Source organism: Aquarana catesbeiana, linkage group LG02 (assembly GCF_042186555.1).
Source record: "Aquarana catesbeiana isolate 2022-GZ linkage group LG02, ASM4218655v1, whole genome shotgun sequence".
In the NCBI taxonomy this organism is placed as follows: Eukaryota; Metazoa; Chordata; class Amphibia; order Anura; family Ranidae; genus Aquarana; species Aquarana catesbeiana.
Genome location: NC_133325.1, coordinates 378,688,960 through 378,712,025, shown reverse-complemented (window position 1 = coordinate 378,712,025; position 23,066 = coordinate 378,688,960). Strand labels below are relative to the sequence as shown.

Below are 23,066 nucleotides of genomic sequence, written 5' to 3'. Positions count from 1 at the left end.
TCTTCTTTTTTTTTTTTTTTTTTATCACACATGATTAATACAACTGTCACTGAAAATGCACAATCTTTAAAATTGAATTCACTGAAAAAAATGTGTGAATCTTGTGTAAACATTTGTAAATAGTACAGAGGATTTTTCTTTTCTTTCCTTTTTTTTTTTTTTTTTTAGTAAGGAAATGTTAGGACTTCTGTAAGTTCTGTAAGGTGGTGTGGTGCGTTTTTTTTTTTTTTTTTTTTTTTTTTTTTTTCCTGGTGTCCCATTGGAAAGATTTCCCTTCACTTCCTGTCCTTGAGATACACCAAAAAGTAACAGCAGATCTTTCAAAATTGAATGGTCATATAACAGGCTTCCCTAATGGATGTTTTACCCTCCCTCTCCTGTCCCTGTGAAATTTCAAAAACCTTTAGATTTCCCATTACTTTCTATACCAGAGACATTGCTCACAAGAACCAGTAGTGTTGGTAAATCTTTCCTGCGGGAGCACAACAGGAACCTGACAAGCCCCTAACCCTTTTGTATCAAAATTTTTAAAAAGTTTGAACTTTAGATACATTTTAAGGTAACATTAAAGTTTGTGTTTATTATTTTAATTGAAAAAAAATAAACATGTTATACTCACCCAAAACCATCTCGCAACATGGCCCCGAACCTCTTCTTCTAGGGTGCCCCGCCAGCAATCTTGGCTCCTCCTCTTCATGTGCTCCTATAGCAAGCTGCTTGCTATGGTGGCACACAGTGTGTGCTTGCTCCTGAGGTTTTTGTGGAAAAAACACCAGCCAATGTAATTTGTTGAAGTCCTGGGCATGCGCAGATGTTAAAACAGACTATTCTAAGTCTTTAGGAGATAGTTTCTCAGAATAAAAATTGGCCAGTAAAAATCCTGCTATTTTGCACACTTGCTAGCATATTTTGTTTTGACTGGGGTTCTCTTAAGTTTCTCAAATTAATGTAACTGAAAAAATGTACCAATTACTTTATTTTTATTTTTTTTATCATTTATTTTTCAGGATGGTCATGAGATTTGCTTTGTTGGAGATGAAGCATTCCGTGAACTTTCCCAGACTGACCCAAAGGGAGATCAACTTCTGAATGATGTATGTAATTTTCTATATCTCATTTTTTTTTTTAATAACAAAGCTTGGCCATTTTAGTAACATTTTGTGTTTTTAAAAATAAATAAATAAAATAATAATATATACTGTATTTATCGGTGTATAACATGCACTTTTCTCCCCTGAAAATAGGGGGGAAATCTCGGGTGCGTGTTATATGCCGACAGCGTACCTCGGAGGGGAAGGAGGGGGACGAGTGCAGCCGGAATTCACCGAGCCATCATCTCCTCTTCCCTCGGCTCTCACTCTGCTCTAATTCGGCTCGCACGTCACACACACAATCCCGCCTCCGCCACCGACATTGGACCAATGTTCTGTCTGTCACAGGGACTGGTCCAATGCCGATGGCGGAGGCAGGACTGTGTATGTGACTGCTAACTGAGAGCCGAGTAAACAGATGATGGCTCGGTGATTTCCTATGAGAGATGGTGAGCTGCATTGATGGGGCAGATGGACGCAGATCAGGCTGCAGATGGGCACAGCTGCATTGATGCTCACTGACCATTATTTTGCTTCAAAGTGGTTTATTTAAAAAAAATAAAAAAAAACATTTTTTTTCTCCTGAAACTTCCCTCTTAAATTGGGGTGCATGTTATACGCCTATAAATACGGTGTGTGTGTGTAAAATAATTTTCACAGGCTGCATATCTGGTCCAGGACAGCTAAGTTTGAGCTTAGCTTCACTATAAATAATGTAAGCATGAAGCCTTTTAACTTTGAGAATGGCTGCTTCCATCAAAGACAGGTATTCAGCCTCTAAACCGTGTCTCTTTAGCTGAATGTTGATTGTCAAGATACTTCTAAGCTTAATCGGTGAAACTTTCTCATTGTACTGTCATATTAAAGTGACTGTCACTAAAATAAAACTGTAAAAGGAATCTGCACCTGCAAAGAAGTTGCTAAATGCTGTTGACCTCTCCTGCTAATTTTAAATCAACTCGTGCCTCAGACTCCCACCATAAAAAATGATATAAAAGTTACTGCTATCACCACCTTTTAAAAGTGTGTGAATAAAAATATAACCCAAATAAAGCTGCGCTAGGTGGAAAATCAAGCTTCCCTAATACTCTTATGTTTGTGAAATGAGGCCCCAAATGGAATATTATAAATCAAAATTAATATATGTTTCCAATATATTGTACGCTTATTAATAGTCATTAAGTGTCCATCGGGCTGGACAGGAAGTGACGTCCTCCCGCTGTTATGCATCATGGGGAGAGGTATACCTGTACATGAAGCAAGACTCGTGCTGCAGACCAGCAGCAGCAACGGAGCTGATGCTGTATAAGCACTTTGTTCTAGGTGCAAGGTTGTGCACGTTTTCTTGTGAGTGGGCAATTCATGTGTTTTTAGGAAAGGTTTAATAAATTGAGGGTCTTACACCATGTAAGATTTTTATTTTCTTGGTGACATCTAAAGCTGAGGGAGGAGTACTTTGGAGGAGAGCAAACTACTGGTTCGGGGTCCGCATCCCTTAAAGGGGAAAGGCGCTGCATGACCAATATTGTGATAAAGGGTAATGCTGATCTGGTAAGTAGTTTGTGTTAAAGGTGGTGGCAAATTAGTGATTTGTCTTCACAGAAGAATCTGATTGGAATACAAGTAGAAGCACAGAGCACTATATGATGGACCCCTAACGACTATTAATAGGTGCACAATATATTGGAAGCATATGTTGATTTATATTTGTGTTTGTGAGTGCTCCTGCTGCCTGCACCCCTGATCTATTTGAAGAGAAATTGTTGCCGGAAAAATCTTCAGAATCTGACTCTGCCTTTCTCAACCTTTTTTGACCTGAAGGAAGCCTTAGAATAACTTTCTGGTCCAAGGGAACCCCTGCTAAAAATGACCATATCTCTAAAGCTCACAGTATTGGTGTGATAGTCACTGGGAGGAATGCTCCTTACAATCAAAGTCCATTGGGAAGAATCCCCCGCCTCTCCCTTACAGATTGCTAAAAAGATCACTGGTGTCAGCAGTTACTAATCTGGGAAGCAGAATTTGCTCATTGCTCACGGAACTCCTAGCAACCCCTGCAGGAACCCTACGGTTTTTACAGAACCCTAGTTGAGAATGGCTGATCTGACTCTTCTGGCATTGTTCATTTTCTGGTCCCCTCAATGGCCCTTGCGGGACACGGATGTGAGGGATGGTGGATTGAATGCCACTGAACGCAGCAGAAGACCATTAATCTGAAACAGAACATTGCTGCAGTGAAAGACCAAGCTTTGTGTTTTGATAACCGTCAATCAGGTTCTTCCTTCCAATCTCTAACATAGTGAGCAGTGAAAGAGGGGTGCATCAATGAGCAGTGTATAAACGTTGCAGGGAGTGCATCACGAGTGGTGTAAGAGGGATGCAGGAGGTGCATCAGTGAATATTGTAAGAGGGGTGCATTGGTGAGCAGTGTAAGTGAGTTATAGGGAGTGTGACGGTAAGCAGTGTAAAAGGGGTGCAGGGAGTGCATCGTGAGCAGTGTAAAAGGGGTGCAAAGGAGGTATCAGTGAGTGGTGTAAGATGGGTAAAGGGGATGCATGGGTGAGTAGTGTAAGAGGGGGAAGAGAGAAGGGAGAGAGCAAGAGTGGGTGGGGAGAGAGAGGAGGGGGGAGAGAGACCACTGTGGTGGCCTGGGGAAGATGGATGCAGGGCAGTGGCAGACTGTAATACAGGGGCGCTGCCCCCCCTATCCATGCTTCCGGCCCCCTAATCTACATGCGGGGCACCAGACACATGGATTCCAATGGGGTTTTTTTTTTCTTTTTGAAGCATGTGATTAGAGCCAGAGGCTCTAATAGGCTTAAAAAAAGGTGGGCTCAGAGAGCAGAGCACTGCGCCCCGAGCCCACCCAGTTGTGTGACAATAGCAAATGAATGTTCTGTCTCTGCTGTCACCATTGGCTTGCTGGAGAGGACTTCCCCATACAACGATCATGAGCAGCAAAATCAGTTTCTTCGAGGTGAGTGCCAGGATCTGCAAAGCACAAGCTCTGTGCATTCTGCCTCATCATCCCTGCTGCTGTATGGGCTGCTAGAAGTCGATCCTGATGTCTAGGGATAGCATGGGCTGCAGGAAAGTTTTTTTTTTTTTTTCGTTTTTTTACTGGCATGGACATTGGATAGGGAGGAGATTGCACCTGTATGCTTCCAGATCTGCAGAAAATCTGTTTTATAAATAAGTGATGTAATTACATATAGTCAATAAGGGCTTGACGCTTCTCTGTGTTACAACTTGTACAGCCAGTGTTCCTGAAAAGTGCCAGCTGATCTGCCCATTGTACTGGCAAGGACTATACTGCTTTGCATTTGGAGAGTCACTAGTCACATCCCAGGTGCTGCAGAATGTTTTATGAAAGTTTTAATGCCCTGCCTCTTGGAAGGGGTGGCTGCTCCTAGCTTTACATCCAGCTATAGATTGGGAGAGCGCAGTTTTTAAATCAAAGGGGGGGTGTGCTTTCAAAGTTTTCAGCAGCTGTGTGGGCCTACTATTTGAAAAGATGTAGCCGTCCATCTTTCGTGGATGGGGGGAATTGGTGCCATCTGTCTCCCATGCGGAGGTGGGGCGGGGGGGTGTTAGTTTGCAGAGGAGAGCGGTGTAACGCGAGCGGTGTAAGAAGGATGCAAGAGGGGCATCGGTGAACGATGTAAGAGGGATGCAGGGAGTGCAACATGAGCTGTGTAGCAGGGCAGTAAGATGCACTGGGGTGCATTTGTGAACGGTGTAAAAGGAGTTAATCAGTGAACAGTGTAGGTTCAGAGGTAATGAGAAATTAACAGCGTTTTCTAGCGTTCATGCTTATTCTTTGAATATATGTCCTGTCTCCCAGTCCAACCCAGCAAGTTGCAATGGTGACCATGTCTCTGTCACTTCCCTTCTCTCTGCTGGACTGAAAAGTGGTGGCAGAGAAATGAGGTTGGCATGTTATTGGCTGTGGGAGGTGGAGCAGCTAAAGCACAGGGTTTCCTCCCCTGTGCTCATGATGGTGCACTGGAGAGTCCAGACTGTCATGACCAAGGTGGACTTCTCTCGGGAAATATTTTTACTGCACTTTCTCCTGTCCATGAATATTTACAGACTGTAGAAATATATATATATATTTTACAAACTGCTTGAGCAAAATCCTGTTGCTAGAACTGCTCAGGGAACATTTAGGTGAAGAATGGATATGCACCTTGTCCCTTTTAACTACAACTTGTTGCAGTACAGTGTGACAAAACAAAAATTGTATGCTAGCCATTTTTTTTTGTAATTTAGTGGGTAATTTCAGTGTTCACATGTTTTATAAGTTCATAAAAGGATTATTCACATTCCCATGGAGAAATTCTGTACAGGAAATCCTCATTTGACACAGTTTTATTGAATTTCTAATGTTTCCTTTTATAAATTAATTCTTTTCATAAAATGTAATTATGTGTATATCCGTACAGCTTTCATAGATTCCAACAGTAGCAAGAGTAGTCACAAGATCAATTGTGTAGCTGTATAGTGGTTAACCAGTAGGCGTCAACTAGACATAGATATTAAATTCGAGAAGTCAAATGAACAGCCTTACACCTTGCACTTCTTTTCCATGCAAATGATTGATTATAATAATCATATCCTTTATACATATGGCTTGATATTGGCTTTCCTTTGTAGAAACAGCTGGAGCTGTAAGGCTGGATTCACACTGGTACGACAAACGCTCCGACATTGGGAGCTCATGTCGCATGACGTGTGAAAATCAATGTTTCCCTATGAGAGCCATCTTCTTCCCTTTTTTTTTTTTTATAACAAACGTGTCATACTTGCCTGCACTGTGCAGTTCGTTTTGCACAGAGTGGCCCCAATCTACCTCTTCTGGAGTCCCCCGGCGGCACTGGTAGCTCCTCCCCGCATTGGGTGTCCACGTTGGAGAAGCACTTTTCTTGGTGGACACCCGTGCGGGTGCACTCCTGAGTCCTGCTTTTGCATGTATTCACCAATGGCTGCGCTGCTATCAATCTATCCAATTTGGACACAGCACACTAGAGCTAGTGTGCTCATTCCGGCCGGAGAAAGACGGCATTCAGGTAAGTAAAATGGGGGGCTGGGGGGCTACAGCACTACAGAAGGTTTTTCACCTTATTGCATAGAATGCATTAAGGTAAAAAACCATGAGGGGGTTTACAACCCCTTTACTGGGTCCGACACAAGTCGGTCCGACTTTGAAAATGCTCCCTGCACTACTTTGGTCCGACTTTGATCCTACTTCAGCCCATTGAATATCACTGAAGTCGGATCAAAGTCGGATCGTGGTCTTAACTGATCTGACTTTGGCATGCGACTTGTGCTCTGGTGTTCTTGAAGGGGAATTCCACACCAAATATTAAAAAAAAAAAAGCGGCATGGGTATCCCCTCCAAGACCATACCAGGCCCTTCGGTCTGACATGGATTTTAAGGGGAATCCCCACGCCAAAAAAACGGCGTGAGGTCCCTACCAGAATCCATACCAGACCCTTATCCGAGCACGCAGCCTGGCAGGTCAGGAAAGGGGGTGGGGACTAGCGAGTACCCCCCCTCCTGAACCATACCAGGCCCAATGCCCTCAACTTGGGGGGTGGGTGCTTTGGGGAAGAGGGGGCCCTGAGCCCCCCACCCTAAAGCACCTCGTTTTTTCGGCGTGGGGGTTCCCCTTAAAATCCATGCCAGACCGAAGGGCCTGGTATGCTCTTGGAGGGGGAACCCATGCCATTTTTTTATTTTTTTTTAATTTGATGTGGAGTTCCCCCTAAAGATTCATACCAGACACAAAGTACCTGCATTGTCGGGATCAAAGTCGGATCCGCGTTCATTCAAAGTCGGACGGATGCTGGTCTTCAAGTCGCAGGGCAAAGTCGGATTCACAGTCGTACGACTGTTGTGTCGTTCCAGTGTGAACCCGAAATAAAACCCTTATTTAGGTGATACTACATTAGACTGTAAGAGTGATTTTTCTTTTTATTAATTTTTTTTTTTTTTTTTTATTTCCTTGACCGAAGTAAGGCTGGCCACAGACGGAGCGAATTCTTTCATTTGCAGGAAAGAAATTCACTTGATTCCCCATCAATGACAATAATAATAATAAATGTAAAATTCAGCAGGCTGGTTGTACCCAAGTTGATCGATCGACCAACTTGGGTACCCTCAACCTGCCCATACATGGTTCGAATCTCGACCGCTTTCTGCTTAACCAGCCGAGATTCAAACCATCTATGGCCAGCCTAACTGCCTCATTGTTTTCTACACCAGCCTAATATGGGGAATGCTGACTCACTTAATGATGCCTTAAATTTCTTGTGATTCCTTTGTACACATTCTCAATACTATAAATGAAATAGATAACATGAGTCTTCCTTTCATTGCACACTTACTCAGAGGGCAGTATACATAACTTATTTGTATGTATATTTACAGGCCATGACTGCAGACAAGAGTGAAGAATGGTTTGCAAAGCACAAAAAACAGAAACCATCTGCATAGATAACACTGACATGTGTCTTATAGAAATTCCTATGCTGTACATGTTCATGATTGCTTTCAAAATAAAATCTGAGACCTAATTAAGTTTGTCAAATACTGTCATTGTGTCTTATTTCTGCTCTTCTATGTTGTACTATATTCCTACTAATTGATCTGCAAACATTTTTAGTGTAATAAATATCTTGTCCTAGATTGCTATGAACGTCGTCTCATTGTCTTTTTTTTTTTTAAATTAGAGCATATGCCTATACCCTCATATATACCAATAGTATGGGTGGCGGACAGGTCATTTGATTCTCTGACTTCAACAGTAGTGTGAAGGTTGACAGCTCTGGAGCCAGCACATTCAAATACAAGACCACAATAGCAGCTCTGATATTTCGGTTTATTCCACTTGTAACTTTGTTGTGTACAGTATGTGAATTTGATTTGTGTACTAAACAGGTCTCTAATTCTCTCCCTATCTGTAAGATCTGACTGCTAGTTGACAGCTAGGATATAAATTAGGAAACAATACTGCCTTAGAGTAGGCTCACACCAGTGCTGCTGTTTGGCCGCAGCGCAGTTGTATGTGCCGTTTACCCATGGGTTTAGGTGCGCTCCTATTGACTTCTATTATACCCTGCGTTTTCATGAAAGCTCATCAAAGTTCTGCATGCGGCATCTTTGAGGCACTTTCAGAAAATGCCAGGTCTAATAGAAGTTAGTGGGAGCGCACCTAAAATTATCAGTAAACCGCACGTACAAGTGCGTTACGGCCAAACAACCGCGCACCAGCGTGAACCTCCGCTCTTACGGTATTTGTAGGGCTTTGTTGATGTAACTGTACTTTCACAACATAACTCATGTGATAGATATGTACATAATATATATCTCTAAGTCTACATACCCCTGTTTAAAATGTCAGGTTTCTGTGATGTAAAAAAATGAGACAAAGATAAATCATTTCAGAACTTTTTTCACCATTAATGTGAGTTATTACCAAGAACTAGACATCCTTCCAGAATTGATGAAGAGACAAGAAAAAAACTGGTCTGGGAGGCTTCCAAGAGGCCTAAAGTAACATTAAAGGAGCTGCAGGAATATCTGGCAAGTTCTGGCTGTGTGGTATATGTGACAACAACCTCCTGTATTCTTCATATGTCTGGGCTATGGGGTAGAGTGGCAAGATGGAAGCCTTTTCTTACCAAGAAAAACATCCAAGCCGGGCTAAGTTTTGCAAAAATACACCTGAAGTCTCCCAAAAGCATGTGGGAAAATATGTTATGGTCTGATGAAACCACAGTTGAACTTTTTGGCCATAAGTCCAAAAGATATGTTTGGCTCAAAAACAACACTGCACATCACCAAAAGAACACCATACCCACCGTGAAGCATGTTGGTGGCAGCATCATGCTTTGGGGCTGTTTTTCTTCAGCTGGAACAGGGGCCTTAGTCAAGGTAGAGGGAATTATAAACAGTTCCAAATACCAGTCAATATTGGCACAAAACATTCAGGCTTCTGCTAGAAAGCTGAACATGAAGAGGAACTTCATTTTTCAGCATGGCAACGACCCAAAGCAAACATCCAAACCAACAAAGGAATGGCTTCACCAGATGAAGATTAAAGTTTTGGAATGGCCCAGCCAGAGCACAGACTTGAATCGTATTGAAAATCTGTGGGGTGATCTGAAGAGGGCTGTGCACAGGAGATGCCTTCGCAATCTGACAGATTTGGAGTGTTTTTGCAAAGAAGAGTGGGCAAATATTGCCAAGTCAAGATGTGCCATGCTGATAGACGCATACCCAAAAAGATTGAGTGCTGTAATAAAATCAAAATGGTGCTTCAACAAGGTATTAGTTTAACCACTTGCTGCCCGCCCACCGTCATATGACGGCGGGACGGTGCAGCTGTTATCCTGGGCCGCCGTCATATGGCGGCGCTGCCTTCTAGGATCCCTAGGGGGCGCGTGCCCGGCTGCCGCGATGTCCGCCGGGCACCTGCAATTGCCCGGTAACCGAGCAGGACCGTGGATCTGTGTGTGTAAACACACAGATCCACGTCCTGTCAGATGGGAGGAGACCGATGGTGTGTTCCTTGTGCAGAGGAACACCGATCGGTCTCCTCCCCTTGTGAATCCCCTCCCCCCACAGTTAGAATCACTTCTTAGGAACACATTTAACCCTACAGCGCCCCCTCCTGGTTAACCCCTTCATTGCCAGTCACATTTATACAGTAATCAATGCATTTTTATAGCACGGATCGCTGTATAAATGTGAATGGTCCCAAAAATGTGTCAAAATTGTCCGATGTGTCCGCCGCAATATCGCAGTGACGATAAAAATCACAGATCGCCACCATTACTAGTAAAAAAAAAAAAAAATAATAAAAATGCTATAAATCTATCCCCTTATTTTGTAGAAACTTTTGCGCAAACCAATAAATATATGCTTATTGCGATATTTTTTACCAAAAATATGTAGAAGAATATTTATCGGCCTAAACTGAGGAAAAAATTTGTTTAAAAAAAAAAAAAAAAAAAAATTGGGGGATATTTATTATAGCAAAAAGTAAAAAATATTGTGTTTTTTTTCAAACTTGTCACTCTTGTTTTGTTCATAGCGCAAGAAATAAAAACCGCAGAGGTGATCAAATACTACCAAAAGAAAGCTCTATTAGTGGGGAGAAAAATGATAAAAATTTAATTTGGGTACAGTGTTGTATGACCGCGCAATTGTTATTCAAAGTGTGACAGCGCTGAAAGCTTAAAATTGGCTTAAGCAGGAAGGGGGTGAAAATGCCTTGTATGGAAGTGGTTAAGGGTGTGCACACTTATGCAACCATATTATTTTAGTTTTTTTATTTTTACTTTCCTCCACCTAAAAGATTTCAGTTTGTTGTTGAACTGAGTTGTACAGTTTATAGGTCACATTAAAGATGGAAAAAGTTCTGAAATAATTTATCTTTATCACATTTTTTTACATCACAGAAACCTGACATTTTAACATTGGTGTGTTGTTGACTTTTTATATCTTTTATATATGAGAGAGAGCGTGAATATTACCAAAAGTATTGGGACACCTGCTTTTACACTCACAGGAACTTGAGTTGGCCGACCCTTTGCAGCTATAACAGCGTCAACTCTTCAGGAAAGGCTGGCCACAAGGTTTAGGAGTGAGTCTAATGTTTGACCATTCTTCCAGAAGTGCATTTGTGATGTCAGGCACTGATGTTGGATGAGAAGGCCTGGTTTACAGTCTTGGCTCTAATTCATCCCAAATATTTTCTATCGGGTTGAGGTCAGGACTCTGTGCAGGCCAGTCAAGTTCCTCCACCCCAAACTCTGTCATCCATGTCTTTATGGACCTTGCTTTGTGCACTGTTCTGCAGTCAAACTGTTCCCACAAAGTTGGCATGACATTGTCCAAAATGTCTTGGTATGCTGATGCCCTAAGAGTTCCCTTCACTGGAACTAAGAGGCCAAACCCGACACCATAATCCCCCCTTCACCAAATGACTTGGACCAGTGCACACTTAAGCTGACCAAAGGACGGTCATAATCTGAAAGTTTAAAATGTATGTATATCCAAAATATAAATATGGAGTATGTACTTTAATGGGTAAAACCCCTTGCAGTTTTATGTATTTTGCTTTCTGTGTACCATTGGGGAAATTTCCCTTCAATTCCTGTCCCCGAGACAAAAGAGTAAGTTGGTGGAAATTTCCCAAATTGAGAGGGATTTCCCTCTTCTGCCGCGTACACACGATTGGAAATTCGGCCAGCAAAAGACCGATGAGAGTTTGTATGTTCCATCGGACTTTTGCTGACCGAATTCCAGCCAGCAAAAGATTGAGAGCATGTTCTCTATTATTTTGGTCGGAAAAAGTCCCTATCCGAAAATGCGATCGTCTGTAGCAATTCCGACGCGCAAAATTCCTACGCATGCTCGCAAGCATTGAACTTCATTTTCTCGTCTCGATGTAGTGTTGTACGTCACCGCGTTCTTGACAGTCAAAAGTTCAGCGAACTTTTGTGTGACCGTGTGTATGCAAGCCAAGCTTGAGTGGAATTCCGTTGGAAAAGCCATCATATATTTTTCCGACCAAAATCCTGATCGTGTGTACGTGGCATTAGACAGTTGTTCCCAGAAGAAGTGTTTCCATTAGAGGATTTCCCCTCACCTGTTGTCCTGGGGAAATCTCTAAGACCCCTTTCACACTGAGGCAGTTTTCAGGCGTTTTTAGCGCTAGAAATAGTGCCTGAAAACCACCTCCTATTCATTTCAGTGTGACGTTTCACACTGGGGCGGGGTGCGCTTGCGGGACGTTAGGAAAAGTCCTTATTTGGGGTTTAAAGCGCCGCTAAAACGAGTGGTGCTTTAGCACTAACATGGCCACGGCCCCAGTGTGAAAGGGGTCTAGATTTTTGGATCTCCCCTCGCTTTCTGTTTCAGTGATGATGGTCACTAGTAAAAATAAAGGGGTGAATCCTCCCCAGTGGGGATTTGGACAACAAAAACAAAACCTTGACAGAGGGACTTTTTATTTATTTTTATTTTTTTAAATTAATTTTTTTTCCCTAGATCTACATGTAAAAGGCATGTCTATCATCACACTATGGGCAGGGCAAAATGCATCAGTGTGTGGTTTGGTGGAGACATGTAGGTCGAGGCCTTTCCTTATCGTTTATTCACCTGGGTGGTTGGGAGTAGTGGCAGTTCTTTCCTCCTTTACATTTACTAGTCCGGTGGATTGGTATCAGAACAAGACCTGCACCCCATACTCAGGGGGGGAGCCAAAAGCAATATTACAGGTCACAGACTCCCTCCATTAATCCGATTCAGTGAGCCCTCATTTGATTGTGATGCTGGCAATTTGGATGGCCATTGCAGAATTGTATCAATTTTTGTTTCTGATACAAAGAACAAATATCTGCATGTCATAGAACAGATTGTAATACATATTAGTTCAATTGATTATTTCTAATTGTTCATATTTTCAATTAATGTGTTCCATAGTTCCATATTTACACCTAGTGAGCGCTTATGTAAGCACTTATGCGGGCTTTGTTTTTCTCTTTTTAATCGTTTCTGTATGTGTTTTTTTTTTTTTTTTTTTTTTTTTTTTTTTTATACACGTGTTTGAGAACATGCATGTAAGCTCCTGGGTGGAAGGAGAGGAGGATGACTACAAATGAGAACAATTGTTCAGGTGTAAAAATGCTTGTCACGGTTAATGGAAGTAGATGTGAATGGCCTGCGTTGAAAAGAATGGGATCCCTATTGCTGAATGTTGTCAAGTGTTGATTTGGGTGAAAAAAGCCTCAAGTGTGACTAGTGGGGTTATTTACGAAAGGCAAATCCACTTTGCACTACAAGTGCACTTGGAAGTGCAGTTGCTTTAAATCTGAAGGGTAGATCTGAAATGAGGGGAAGCTCTGCTGATTTTACTATCCAATCATGTGCAAGCTTAAATGCTGTGTTTTATTTTCCTTGCATGTCCCCCTCGCATCTACAGCGACTGCACTTCAAAGTAAGTTTTGCCTTTCGTAAAAAACTCCCTAGGGACCTTAATCAATAAAGAAATGCTTGTTTGTGATCACTCTCACCTAGATCAATCACAACTCAAAATGTATGTCCAGTTTGAGATTTCTGTATAAGAGCTTCTGCAACTTCCTCCATAGTATCCACTTCATCCCCAGATAATGAGAACCATAGTTTATTTTTTGTGGCAGAAAAATAAGGTTGTTTGACCTTGTAAGACTTGTCTTTGTTGACTAATCTGCAGTGAAGGAGAAAGGATTGCAGGTCAGAATGGTATTGTAATTGATACTATCCCTGCTTCAGGAATTATGATTTAAGACTGCTGGCACAACATAAAAATCCCAGTCAATATTTGTTTAGTAAGGCACTGTTCTCTGTAAAGCAACAGGTCATCTTGTGTAGAATCAGAAGGGACTTCACTTAACTGAAAAACAACTTTTATGAAAATTTAGAATTGAGCTAGCAACACAATGGGGTTGCTTTACTAAAGGAAAATAGTCTGTGCACTTTGCAAATTGCCGTTGCGCTCTGCAGTTTCTCCAGAGCTTAGCAATTGAGGTAAAGCTTCCCACCCAATCGTGTGCAAGAAAATTTTTGGTAAAAAAAAAAAAAATGCAGTTTTGCTTGCACATGATGGAATGATGGAAGTCAGCAGAGCTTCTGCTCATTTACTAAGCTCTGGAGCAACTGCCCTTGCAGAGTGCAACCGCACAATCTATTTGTCTTTAGTAAATCAACTCCAATGTTTCATAATAAAAAGCAGCAAAGTTTATGGTAAAAATTGTGATTCTGTCATTTTTATTAAAAGTCACATAAGCAATGTTTGGTACAGTGCCTGTAAAAGGTTTGATCAAAGGTGCTCTCACTTTATACTTTCAGAGGTGTACGATTTTATCAACAAGGTCAAATTTAGTTCTCTGCGGCCATGACATTTAACGATCATGTTTACCTTTGTGTTTCCTTTCTGTTAATTCCAAACCACCAAAGAGCAAAACACTGCGAAAAGGCAACATTTTCGTAATACATAAAAACATACTTGGGATATTGCTATGGGTAACACTATAGGCAGATATACGTCTTTGCCAAATAAATTATATCCAAACCCAAGAAATAACATTATATACGGTGGGGACAGAAAGTATTCAGACCCCCTTGAATTTTTCACTCTTTGTTATATTGCAGCCATTTGCTAAAATCAATTAAAATCATTTTTTTCCTCATTAATGTACACACAGCACCCCATATTGACAGAAAAACACAGAATTGTTGACATTTTTGCAGATTTATTAAAAAAGAAAAACTGAAATATCACATGGTCCTAAGTATTCAGACCCTTTGCTCAGTATTTAGTAGAAGCACCCTTTTGATCTAATACAGCCATGAGTCTTTTTGGGAAACATGCAACAAGTTTTTCACACCTGGATTTGGGGATCCTCTGCCATTCCTCCTTGCAAATCCTCTCCAGTTCTGTCAGGTTCAATGGTAAACGTTGGTGGACAGGCATTTTTAGATCTCTCCAGAGATGCTCAATTGGGTTTAAGTCAGGGCTCTGACTGGGCCATTCAAGAACAGTCACGGAGTTGTTGTGAAGCCACTCCTTCATTATTTTAGCTGTGTGGTTAGGGTCATTCTCTTGTTGGAAGGTAAACCTTCGGCCCAGTCTGAGGTCCTGAGCACTCTGGAGAAGCTTTTCGTCCAGGATATCCCTGTACTTGGCCACATTCATCTTTCCCTCGATTGCAACCAGTCGTCCTGTCCCTGCAGCTGAAAAACACCCCCACAGCATGATGCTGCCACCACCATGCTTCACTGTTGGGACTGTATTGGACAGGTGATGAGCAGTACTTGGTTTTCTCCACACATACAGCTTAGAATTAAGGCCAAAAAGTTCTATCTTGGTCTCATCAGACCAGAGAATCTTATTTCTCACCACCATTTCTCGCTTGGAGTCCTTCAGGGGTATTTTAGCAAACTCCATGTGGGCTTTCATGTGTCTTGCACTGAGGAGAGGCTTCTGTCGGCCACTCTGCCATAAAGCCCCGACTGGTGGAGGGCTGCAGTGATGGTTGACTTTCTACAACTTTCTCCCATCTCCCGACTGCATCTCTGGAGCTCAGCCACAGTGATTTTTGGGTTCTTCTTTACCGCTCTCACCAAGGCTCTTCTCCCCCGATAGCTCAGTTTAGCCGGATGGCCAGTTCTAGGAAGGATTCTGGTCATCCCAAACGTCTTCCATTTAAGGATTATGGAGGCCACTGTGCTCTTAGGAACCTTACGTGCGGCAGAAATTTTTTTGTAACCTTGGCCAGATCTCTGCCTTGCCACAATTCTGTCTCTGAGCTCTTCAGGCAGTTCCTTTGACCTCATGATTCTCATTTGCTCTGACATGCATTGTGAGCTGTAAGGTCTTATATAGACAGGTGAGTGGCTTTCCTAATCAAGTCCAATCAGTATAATCAAACACAGCTGGACTCAAATGAAGGTGTAGCACCATCTCAAGAATTATCAGAAGAAATGGACAGCACCTGGGTTAAATATATGAGTATCACAGCAAAAGGTCTGAATACTTAGGACCATGTGATATTTCAGTTTTTCTTTTTTAATAAATCTGCAAAAATGTCAACAATTCTGTGTTTTTCTGTCAATATGGGGTGCTGTGTGTACATTAATGAGGAAAAAAAATGAACTTAAATGATTTTAGCAAATGGCTGCAATTTAACAAAGAGTGAAAAATTTAAGGGGGTCTGAATACTTTCCGTCCCCACTGTATGACAGTTTAACAGTCCTTAGATGTGGAGGCTGCATTTGTTTTCTTCATTGGATTGTTGCTGTAGAATACCTGTGGATCTTGCCAGAAATCTTGTGTATGTAACTTCCTTTTCTTATCAACCTTCCCTCTATCGTCTGTGAACTATAGGACACCTCCTCCCTATGTAAATGAAATGAGGAGAGAAAAGGTACTCCCACTGACCCAGGGCCATGTATTACTCCCACTGCCAGAGGGCCATGAATTACTCCCACTGACCACTGACACAGGGCCATGTATTACTCCCACTGACACAGGGCCATGTATTACTCCCACTGACACAGGGCCATGTATTACTCCCACTGACACAGGGCCATGTATTACCCCCACTGACACAGGGCCATGTATTACTCCCACTGACATAGGGCCATGTATTACCCCCACTGACACAGGGCCATGTATTACTCCCACTGACTCAGGGCCATGTATTACCCCCACTGACACAGGGCCATGTATTACTCCCACTGACACAGGGCCATGTATTACCCCCACTGACACAGGGCCATGTATTACCCCCACTGACACAGGGCCATGTATTACTCCCACTGACTCAGGGCCATGTATTACCCCCACTGACACAGGGCCATGTATTACCCCCACTGACACAGGGACATGTATTACTCCCACTGACACAGGGACATGTATTACTCCCACTGACACAGGGACATGTATTACCCCCACTGACACAGGGCCATGTAATACCCCTACTGACACAGGGCCATGTATTACCCCCACTGACACAGGGCCATGTATTACTCCCACTGACACAGGGCCATGTATTACCCCCACTGACACAGGGCCATGTATTACTCCCACTGACACAGGGCCATGTATTACCCCCACTGACACAGGGCCATGTATTACCCCCACTGACACAGGGACATGTATTACTCCCACTGACACAGGGACATGTATTACCCCCACTGACACAGGGACATGTATTACTCCCACTGACACAGGGACATGTATTACTCCCACTGACACAGGGACATGTATTACTCCCACTGACCACTGACACAGGGACATGTATTATTCCCACTGACGTAGGGCCATGTATTATTCCCACTGACGTAGGGCCATGTATTATTCCCACTGACATAGGGACATGTATTACTCCCACTGACATAGGGCCATGTATTACTCCCACGGACTTAGGGCCATGTATTACTCCCACGGACTTAGGGCCATGTATTACTCCCACTGACCACTGACACAGGGACATGTATTATTCCCACTGACATAGGGACATGTATTACTCCCACTGACACAGGGACATGTATTACTCCCACTGACATGGGGCCATGTATTACTCCCACTGACACAGGGCCATGTATTACTCCCACTGACACAGGGCCATGTATTACTCCCACTGACATAGGGACATGTATTACTCCCACTGACATAGGGACATGTATTACTCCCACTGACACAGGGACATGTATTACTCCCACTGACATAGGGACATGTATTACTCCCACTGCCAGAGGGCCATGTATTACTCCCACTGACACAGGGACATGTATTACTCCCACTGACACAGGGCCATGTATTACTCCCACTGACCACTGACATAGGGCCATGAATTACTCCCACTGACATAGGGACATGTATTACTCCCACTGACATAGGGACATGTATTATTCCCACTGACCACTGACACAGGGACAAGTATTATTCCCACTGACATAGGGACATGTATTACTCCCACTGCTATAGGGCCATGTATTAGTCCCACTGACACAGGGCCATGTATTACTCTCACTGATCACTGACACAGGGCCATGTATTACTCCCACTGACATGGGGCCATGTATTACTCCCACTGACACAGGGACATGTATTACTACCACTGACATAGGGCCATGTATTACTCCCACTGACACAGGGCCATGTATTACTCCCACTGACCACTGACACAGGGCCATGTATTATTCCCACTGACATAGGGACATGTATTACTCCCACTGACCACTGATCTAGGGACATGTATTCCCACTGACATAGGGACATGTATTATTCCCACTGACATAGGGACATGTATTACTCCCACTGACCAGTGATATAGGGACATGTATTATTCCCACTGGCCACTGACATAGGGCCATGTATTACTCCCACTGACATAGGGCCATGTATTACTCCCACTGACCACTGATATAGGGACATGTATTACTCCCACTGACATGGGGCCATGTATTACTCCCACTGACACAGGGCCATGTATTATTCCCACTGACACAGGGCCATGTATTACCCCCACTGACACAGGGCCATGTATTACTCCCACTGACACAGGGACATGTATTACCCCCACTGACACAGGGCCATGTATTACTCCCACTGACACAGGGCCATGTATTACTCCCACTGACACAGGGACATGTATTACTCCCACTAACCACTGACACAGGGCCATGTATTACTCCCACGGACACAGGGCCATGTATTACTCACACTGACCACTAACACAGGGACATGTATTATTCCCACTGACATAGGGACATGTATTACTCCCACTGACACAGGGACATGTATTACTCCACCTGACACAGGGACATGTATTACTCCCACTGACACAGGGACATGTATTACTCCCACTGACCACTGACATAGGGACATGTATTACTCCCACTGACACAGGGCCATGTATTACTCCCACTGACATAGGGACATGTATTATTCCCACTGACATGGGGCCATGTATTACTCCCACTGACATAGGGAAATGTATTACTCCCACTGACCACTGACATAGGGCCATGTATTATTCCCACTGACATAGGGCCATGTATTACTCCCACTGACATAGGGACATGTATTACTCCCACTGACATAGGGACATGTATTACTCCCACTGACCACTGACACAGGGACATGTATTATTCCCACTGACATAGGGACATGTATTACTTCCACTGCTATAGGGCCATGTATTACTCCCACTGACACAGGGACATGTATTAATCCCACTGACACGGGGCCACGTATTACTCCCACTGACACAGGGCAACGTATTACTCCCACTGACACAGGGCCACGTATTACTCCCACTGACCACTGACACAGGGACATGTATTATTCCAACTGACACAGGGACATGTATTATTCCCACTGACACAGGGACATGTATTACCCCCACTGACACAGGGCCATGTATTACTCCCACTGACACAGGGACATGTATTACTCCCACTGACCACTGACACAGGGCCATGTATTACTCCCACTGACACAGGGCCATGTATTACTCCCACTGACCACTGACACAGGGACATGTATTATTCCCACTGACATAGGGACATGTATTACTCCCACTGACACAGGGACATGTATTACTCCCACTGACACAGGGACATGTATTACTCCCACTGACCACTAACATAGGGCCATGTATTATTCCCACTGACATAGGGCCATGTATTATTCCCACTGACATAGGGACATGTATTATTCCCACTGACATAGGGACATGTATTACTCCCACTGACATAGGGACATGTATTACTCCCACTGACATAGGGACATGTATTACTCCCACTGACATAGGGACATGTATTACTCCCACTGACCACTGACACAGGGCCATGTATTACTCCCACTGACACAGGGCCATGTATTACTCCCACTGACACAGGGCCATGTATTACTCCCACTGACACAGGGCCATGTATTACCCCCACTGACACAGGGCCATGTATTACTCCCACTGACATAGGGCCATGTATTACCCCCACTGACACAGGGCCATGTATTACTCCCACTGACTCAGGGCCATGTATTACCCCCACTGACACAGGGCCATGTATTACTCCCACTGACACAGGGCCATGTATTACCCCCACTGACACAGGGCCATGTATTACCCCCACTGACACAGGGCCATGTATTACTCCCACTGACTCAGGGCCATGTATTACCCCCACTGACACAGGGCCATGTATTACCCCCACTGACACAGGGACATGTATTACTCCCACTGACACAGGGACATGTATTACTCCCACTGACACAGGGACATGTATTACCCCCACTGACACAGGGCCATGTAATACCCCTACTGACACAGGGCCATGTATTACCCCCACTGACACAGGGCCATGTATTACTCCCACTGACACAGGGCCATGTATTACCCCCACTGACACAGGGCCATGTATTACTCCCACTGACACAGGGCCATGTATTACCCCCACTGACACAGGGCCATGTATTACCCCCACTGACACAGGGACATGTATTACTCCCACTGACACAGGGACATGTATTACCCCCACTGACACAGGGACATGTATTACTCCCACTGACACAGGGACATGTATTACTCCCACTGACACAGGGACATGTATTACTCCCACTGACCACTGACACAGGGACATGTATTATTCCCACTGACATAGGGACATGTATTATTCCCACTGACGTAGGGCCATGTATTATTCCCACTGACGTAGGGCCATGTATTATTCCCACTGACATAGGGACATGTATTACTCCCACTGACATAGGGCCATGTATTACTCCCACGGACTTAGGGCCATGTATTACTCCCACGGACTTAGGGCCATGTATTACTCCCACTGACCACTGACACAGGGACATGTATTATTCCCACTGACATAGGGACATGTATTACTCCCACTGACACAGGGACATGTATTACTCCCACTGACATGGGGCCATGTATTACTCCCACTGACACAGGGCCATGTATTACTCCCACTGACACAGGGCCATGTATTACTCCCACTGACATAGGGACATGTATTACTCCCACTGACATAGGGACATGTATTACTCCCACTGACACAGGGACATGTATTACTCCCACTGACATAGGGACATGTATTACTCCCACTGCCAGAGGGCCATGTATTACTCCCACTGACACAGGGACATGTATTACTCCCACTGACACAGGGCCATGTATTACTCCCACTGACCACTGACATAGGGCCATGAATTACTCCCACTGACATAGGGACATGTATTACTCCCACTGACATAGGGACATGTATTATTCCCACTGACCACTGACACAGGGACAAGTATTATTCCCACTGACATAGGGACATGTATTACTCCCACTGCTATAGGGCCATGTATTAGTCCCACTGACACAGGGCCATGTATTACTCTCACTGATCACTGACACAGGGCCATGTATTACTCCCACTGACATGGGGCCATGTATTACTCCCACTGACACAGGGACATGTATTACTACCACTGACATAGGGCCATGTATTACTCCCACTGACACAGGGCCATGTATTACTCCCACTGACCACTGACACAGGGCCATGTATTATTCCCACTGACATAGGGACATGTATTACTCCCACTGACCACTGATCTAGGGACATGTATTCCCACTGACATAGGGACATGTATTATTCCCACTGACATAGGGACATGTATTACTCCCACTGACCAGTGATATAGGGACATGTATTATTCCCACTGGCCACTGACATAGGGCCATGTATTACTCCCACTGACATAGGGCCATGTATTACTCCCACTGACCACTGATATAGGGACATGTATTACTCCCACTGACATGGGGCCATGTATTACTCCCACTGACACAGGGCCATGTATTATTCCCACTGACACAGGGCCATGTATTACCCCCACTGACACAGGGCCATGTATTACTCCCACTGACACAGGGACATGTATTACCCCCACTGACACAGGGCCATGTATTACTCCCACTGACACAGGGCCATGTATTACTCCCACTGACACAGGGACATGTATTACTCCCACTAACCACTGACACAGGGCCATGTATTACTCCCACGGACACAGGGCCATGTATTACTCACACTGACCACTAACACAGGGACATGTATTATTCCCACTGACATAGGGACATGTATTACTCCCACTGACACAGGGACATGTATTACTCCACCTGACACAGGGACATGTATTACTCCCACTGACACAGGGACATGTATTACTCCCACTGACATAGGGACATGTATTACTCCCACTGACACAGGGCCATGTATTACTCCCACTGACACAGGGCCATGTATTACTCCCACTGACATAGGGACATGTATTATTCCCACTGACATGGGGCCATGTATTACTCCCACTGACATAGGGAAATGTATTACTCCCACTGACCACTGACATAGGGCCATGTATTATTCCCACTGACATAGGGCCATGTATTACTCCCACTGACATAGGGACATGTATTACTCCCACTGACATAGGGACATGTATTACTCCCACTGACCACTGACACAGGGACATGTATTATTCCCACTGACATAGGGACATGTATTACTTCCACTGCTATAGGGCCATGTATTACTCCCACTGACACAGGGACATGTATTAATCCCACTGACACGGGGCCACGTATTACTCCCACTGACACAGGGCAACGTATTACTCCCACTGACACAGGGCCACGTATTACTCCCACTGACCACTGACACAGGGACATGTATTATTCCAACTGACACAGGGACATGTATTATTCCCACTGACACAGGGACATGTATTACCCCCACTGACACAGGGCCATGTATTACTCCCACTGACACAGGGACATGTATTACTCCCACTGACCACTGACACAGGGCCATGTATTACTCCCACTGACACAGGGCCATGTATTACTCCCACTGACCACTGACACAGGGACATGTATTATTCCCACTGACATAGGGACATGTATTACCCCCACTGACATAGGGACATGTATTACTCCCACTGACACAGGGACATGTATTACTCCCACTGACACAGGGACATGTATTACTCCCACTGACCACTAACATAGGGCCATGTATTATTCCCACTGACATAGGGCCATGTATTATTCCCACTGACATAGGGACATGTATTATTCCCACTGACATAGGGACATGTATTACTCCCACTGACATAGGGACATGTATTACTCCCACTGACATAGGGACATGTATTACTCCCACTGACATAGGGACATGTATTACTCCCACTGACCACTGACACAGGGACATGTATTATTCCCACTGACATAGGGACATGTATTACTCCCACTGCTATAGGGCCATGTATTAGTCCCACTGACACAGGGCCATGTATTACTCCCACTGACCACTGACACAGGGACATGTATTACTCCCACTGACATGAG

General features: G+C 44.0%; 1 protein-coding gene across 2 annotated transcripts in view; it reads left to right on the top strand.

Moving 5' to 3' along the window:
• Positions 1-7,792, top strand: part of GLOD4 (glyoxalase domain containing 4) — a 46,740-nt gene extending 38,948 nt beyond the window's left edge. For both annotated transcript variants that reach the window (XM_073615134.1, XM_073615135.1), the window contains 2 exons: positions 1,008-1,094; positions 7,525-7,792. In XM_073615134.1, the coding sequence (XP_073471235.1) occupies positions 1,008-1,094; positions 7,525-7,590 (153 nt within the window). In that variant the 3' untranslated portion in view covers positions 7,591-7,792. The remainder of the gene's footprint in view (positions 1-1,007; positions 1,095-7,524) is intronic.
• Positions 7,793-23,066: the final 15,274 nt, after the last annotated feature.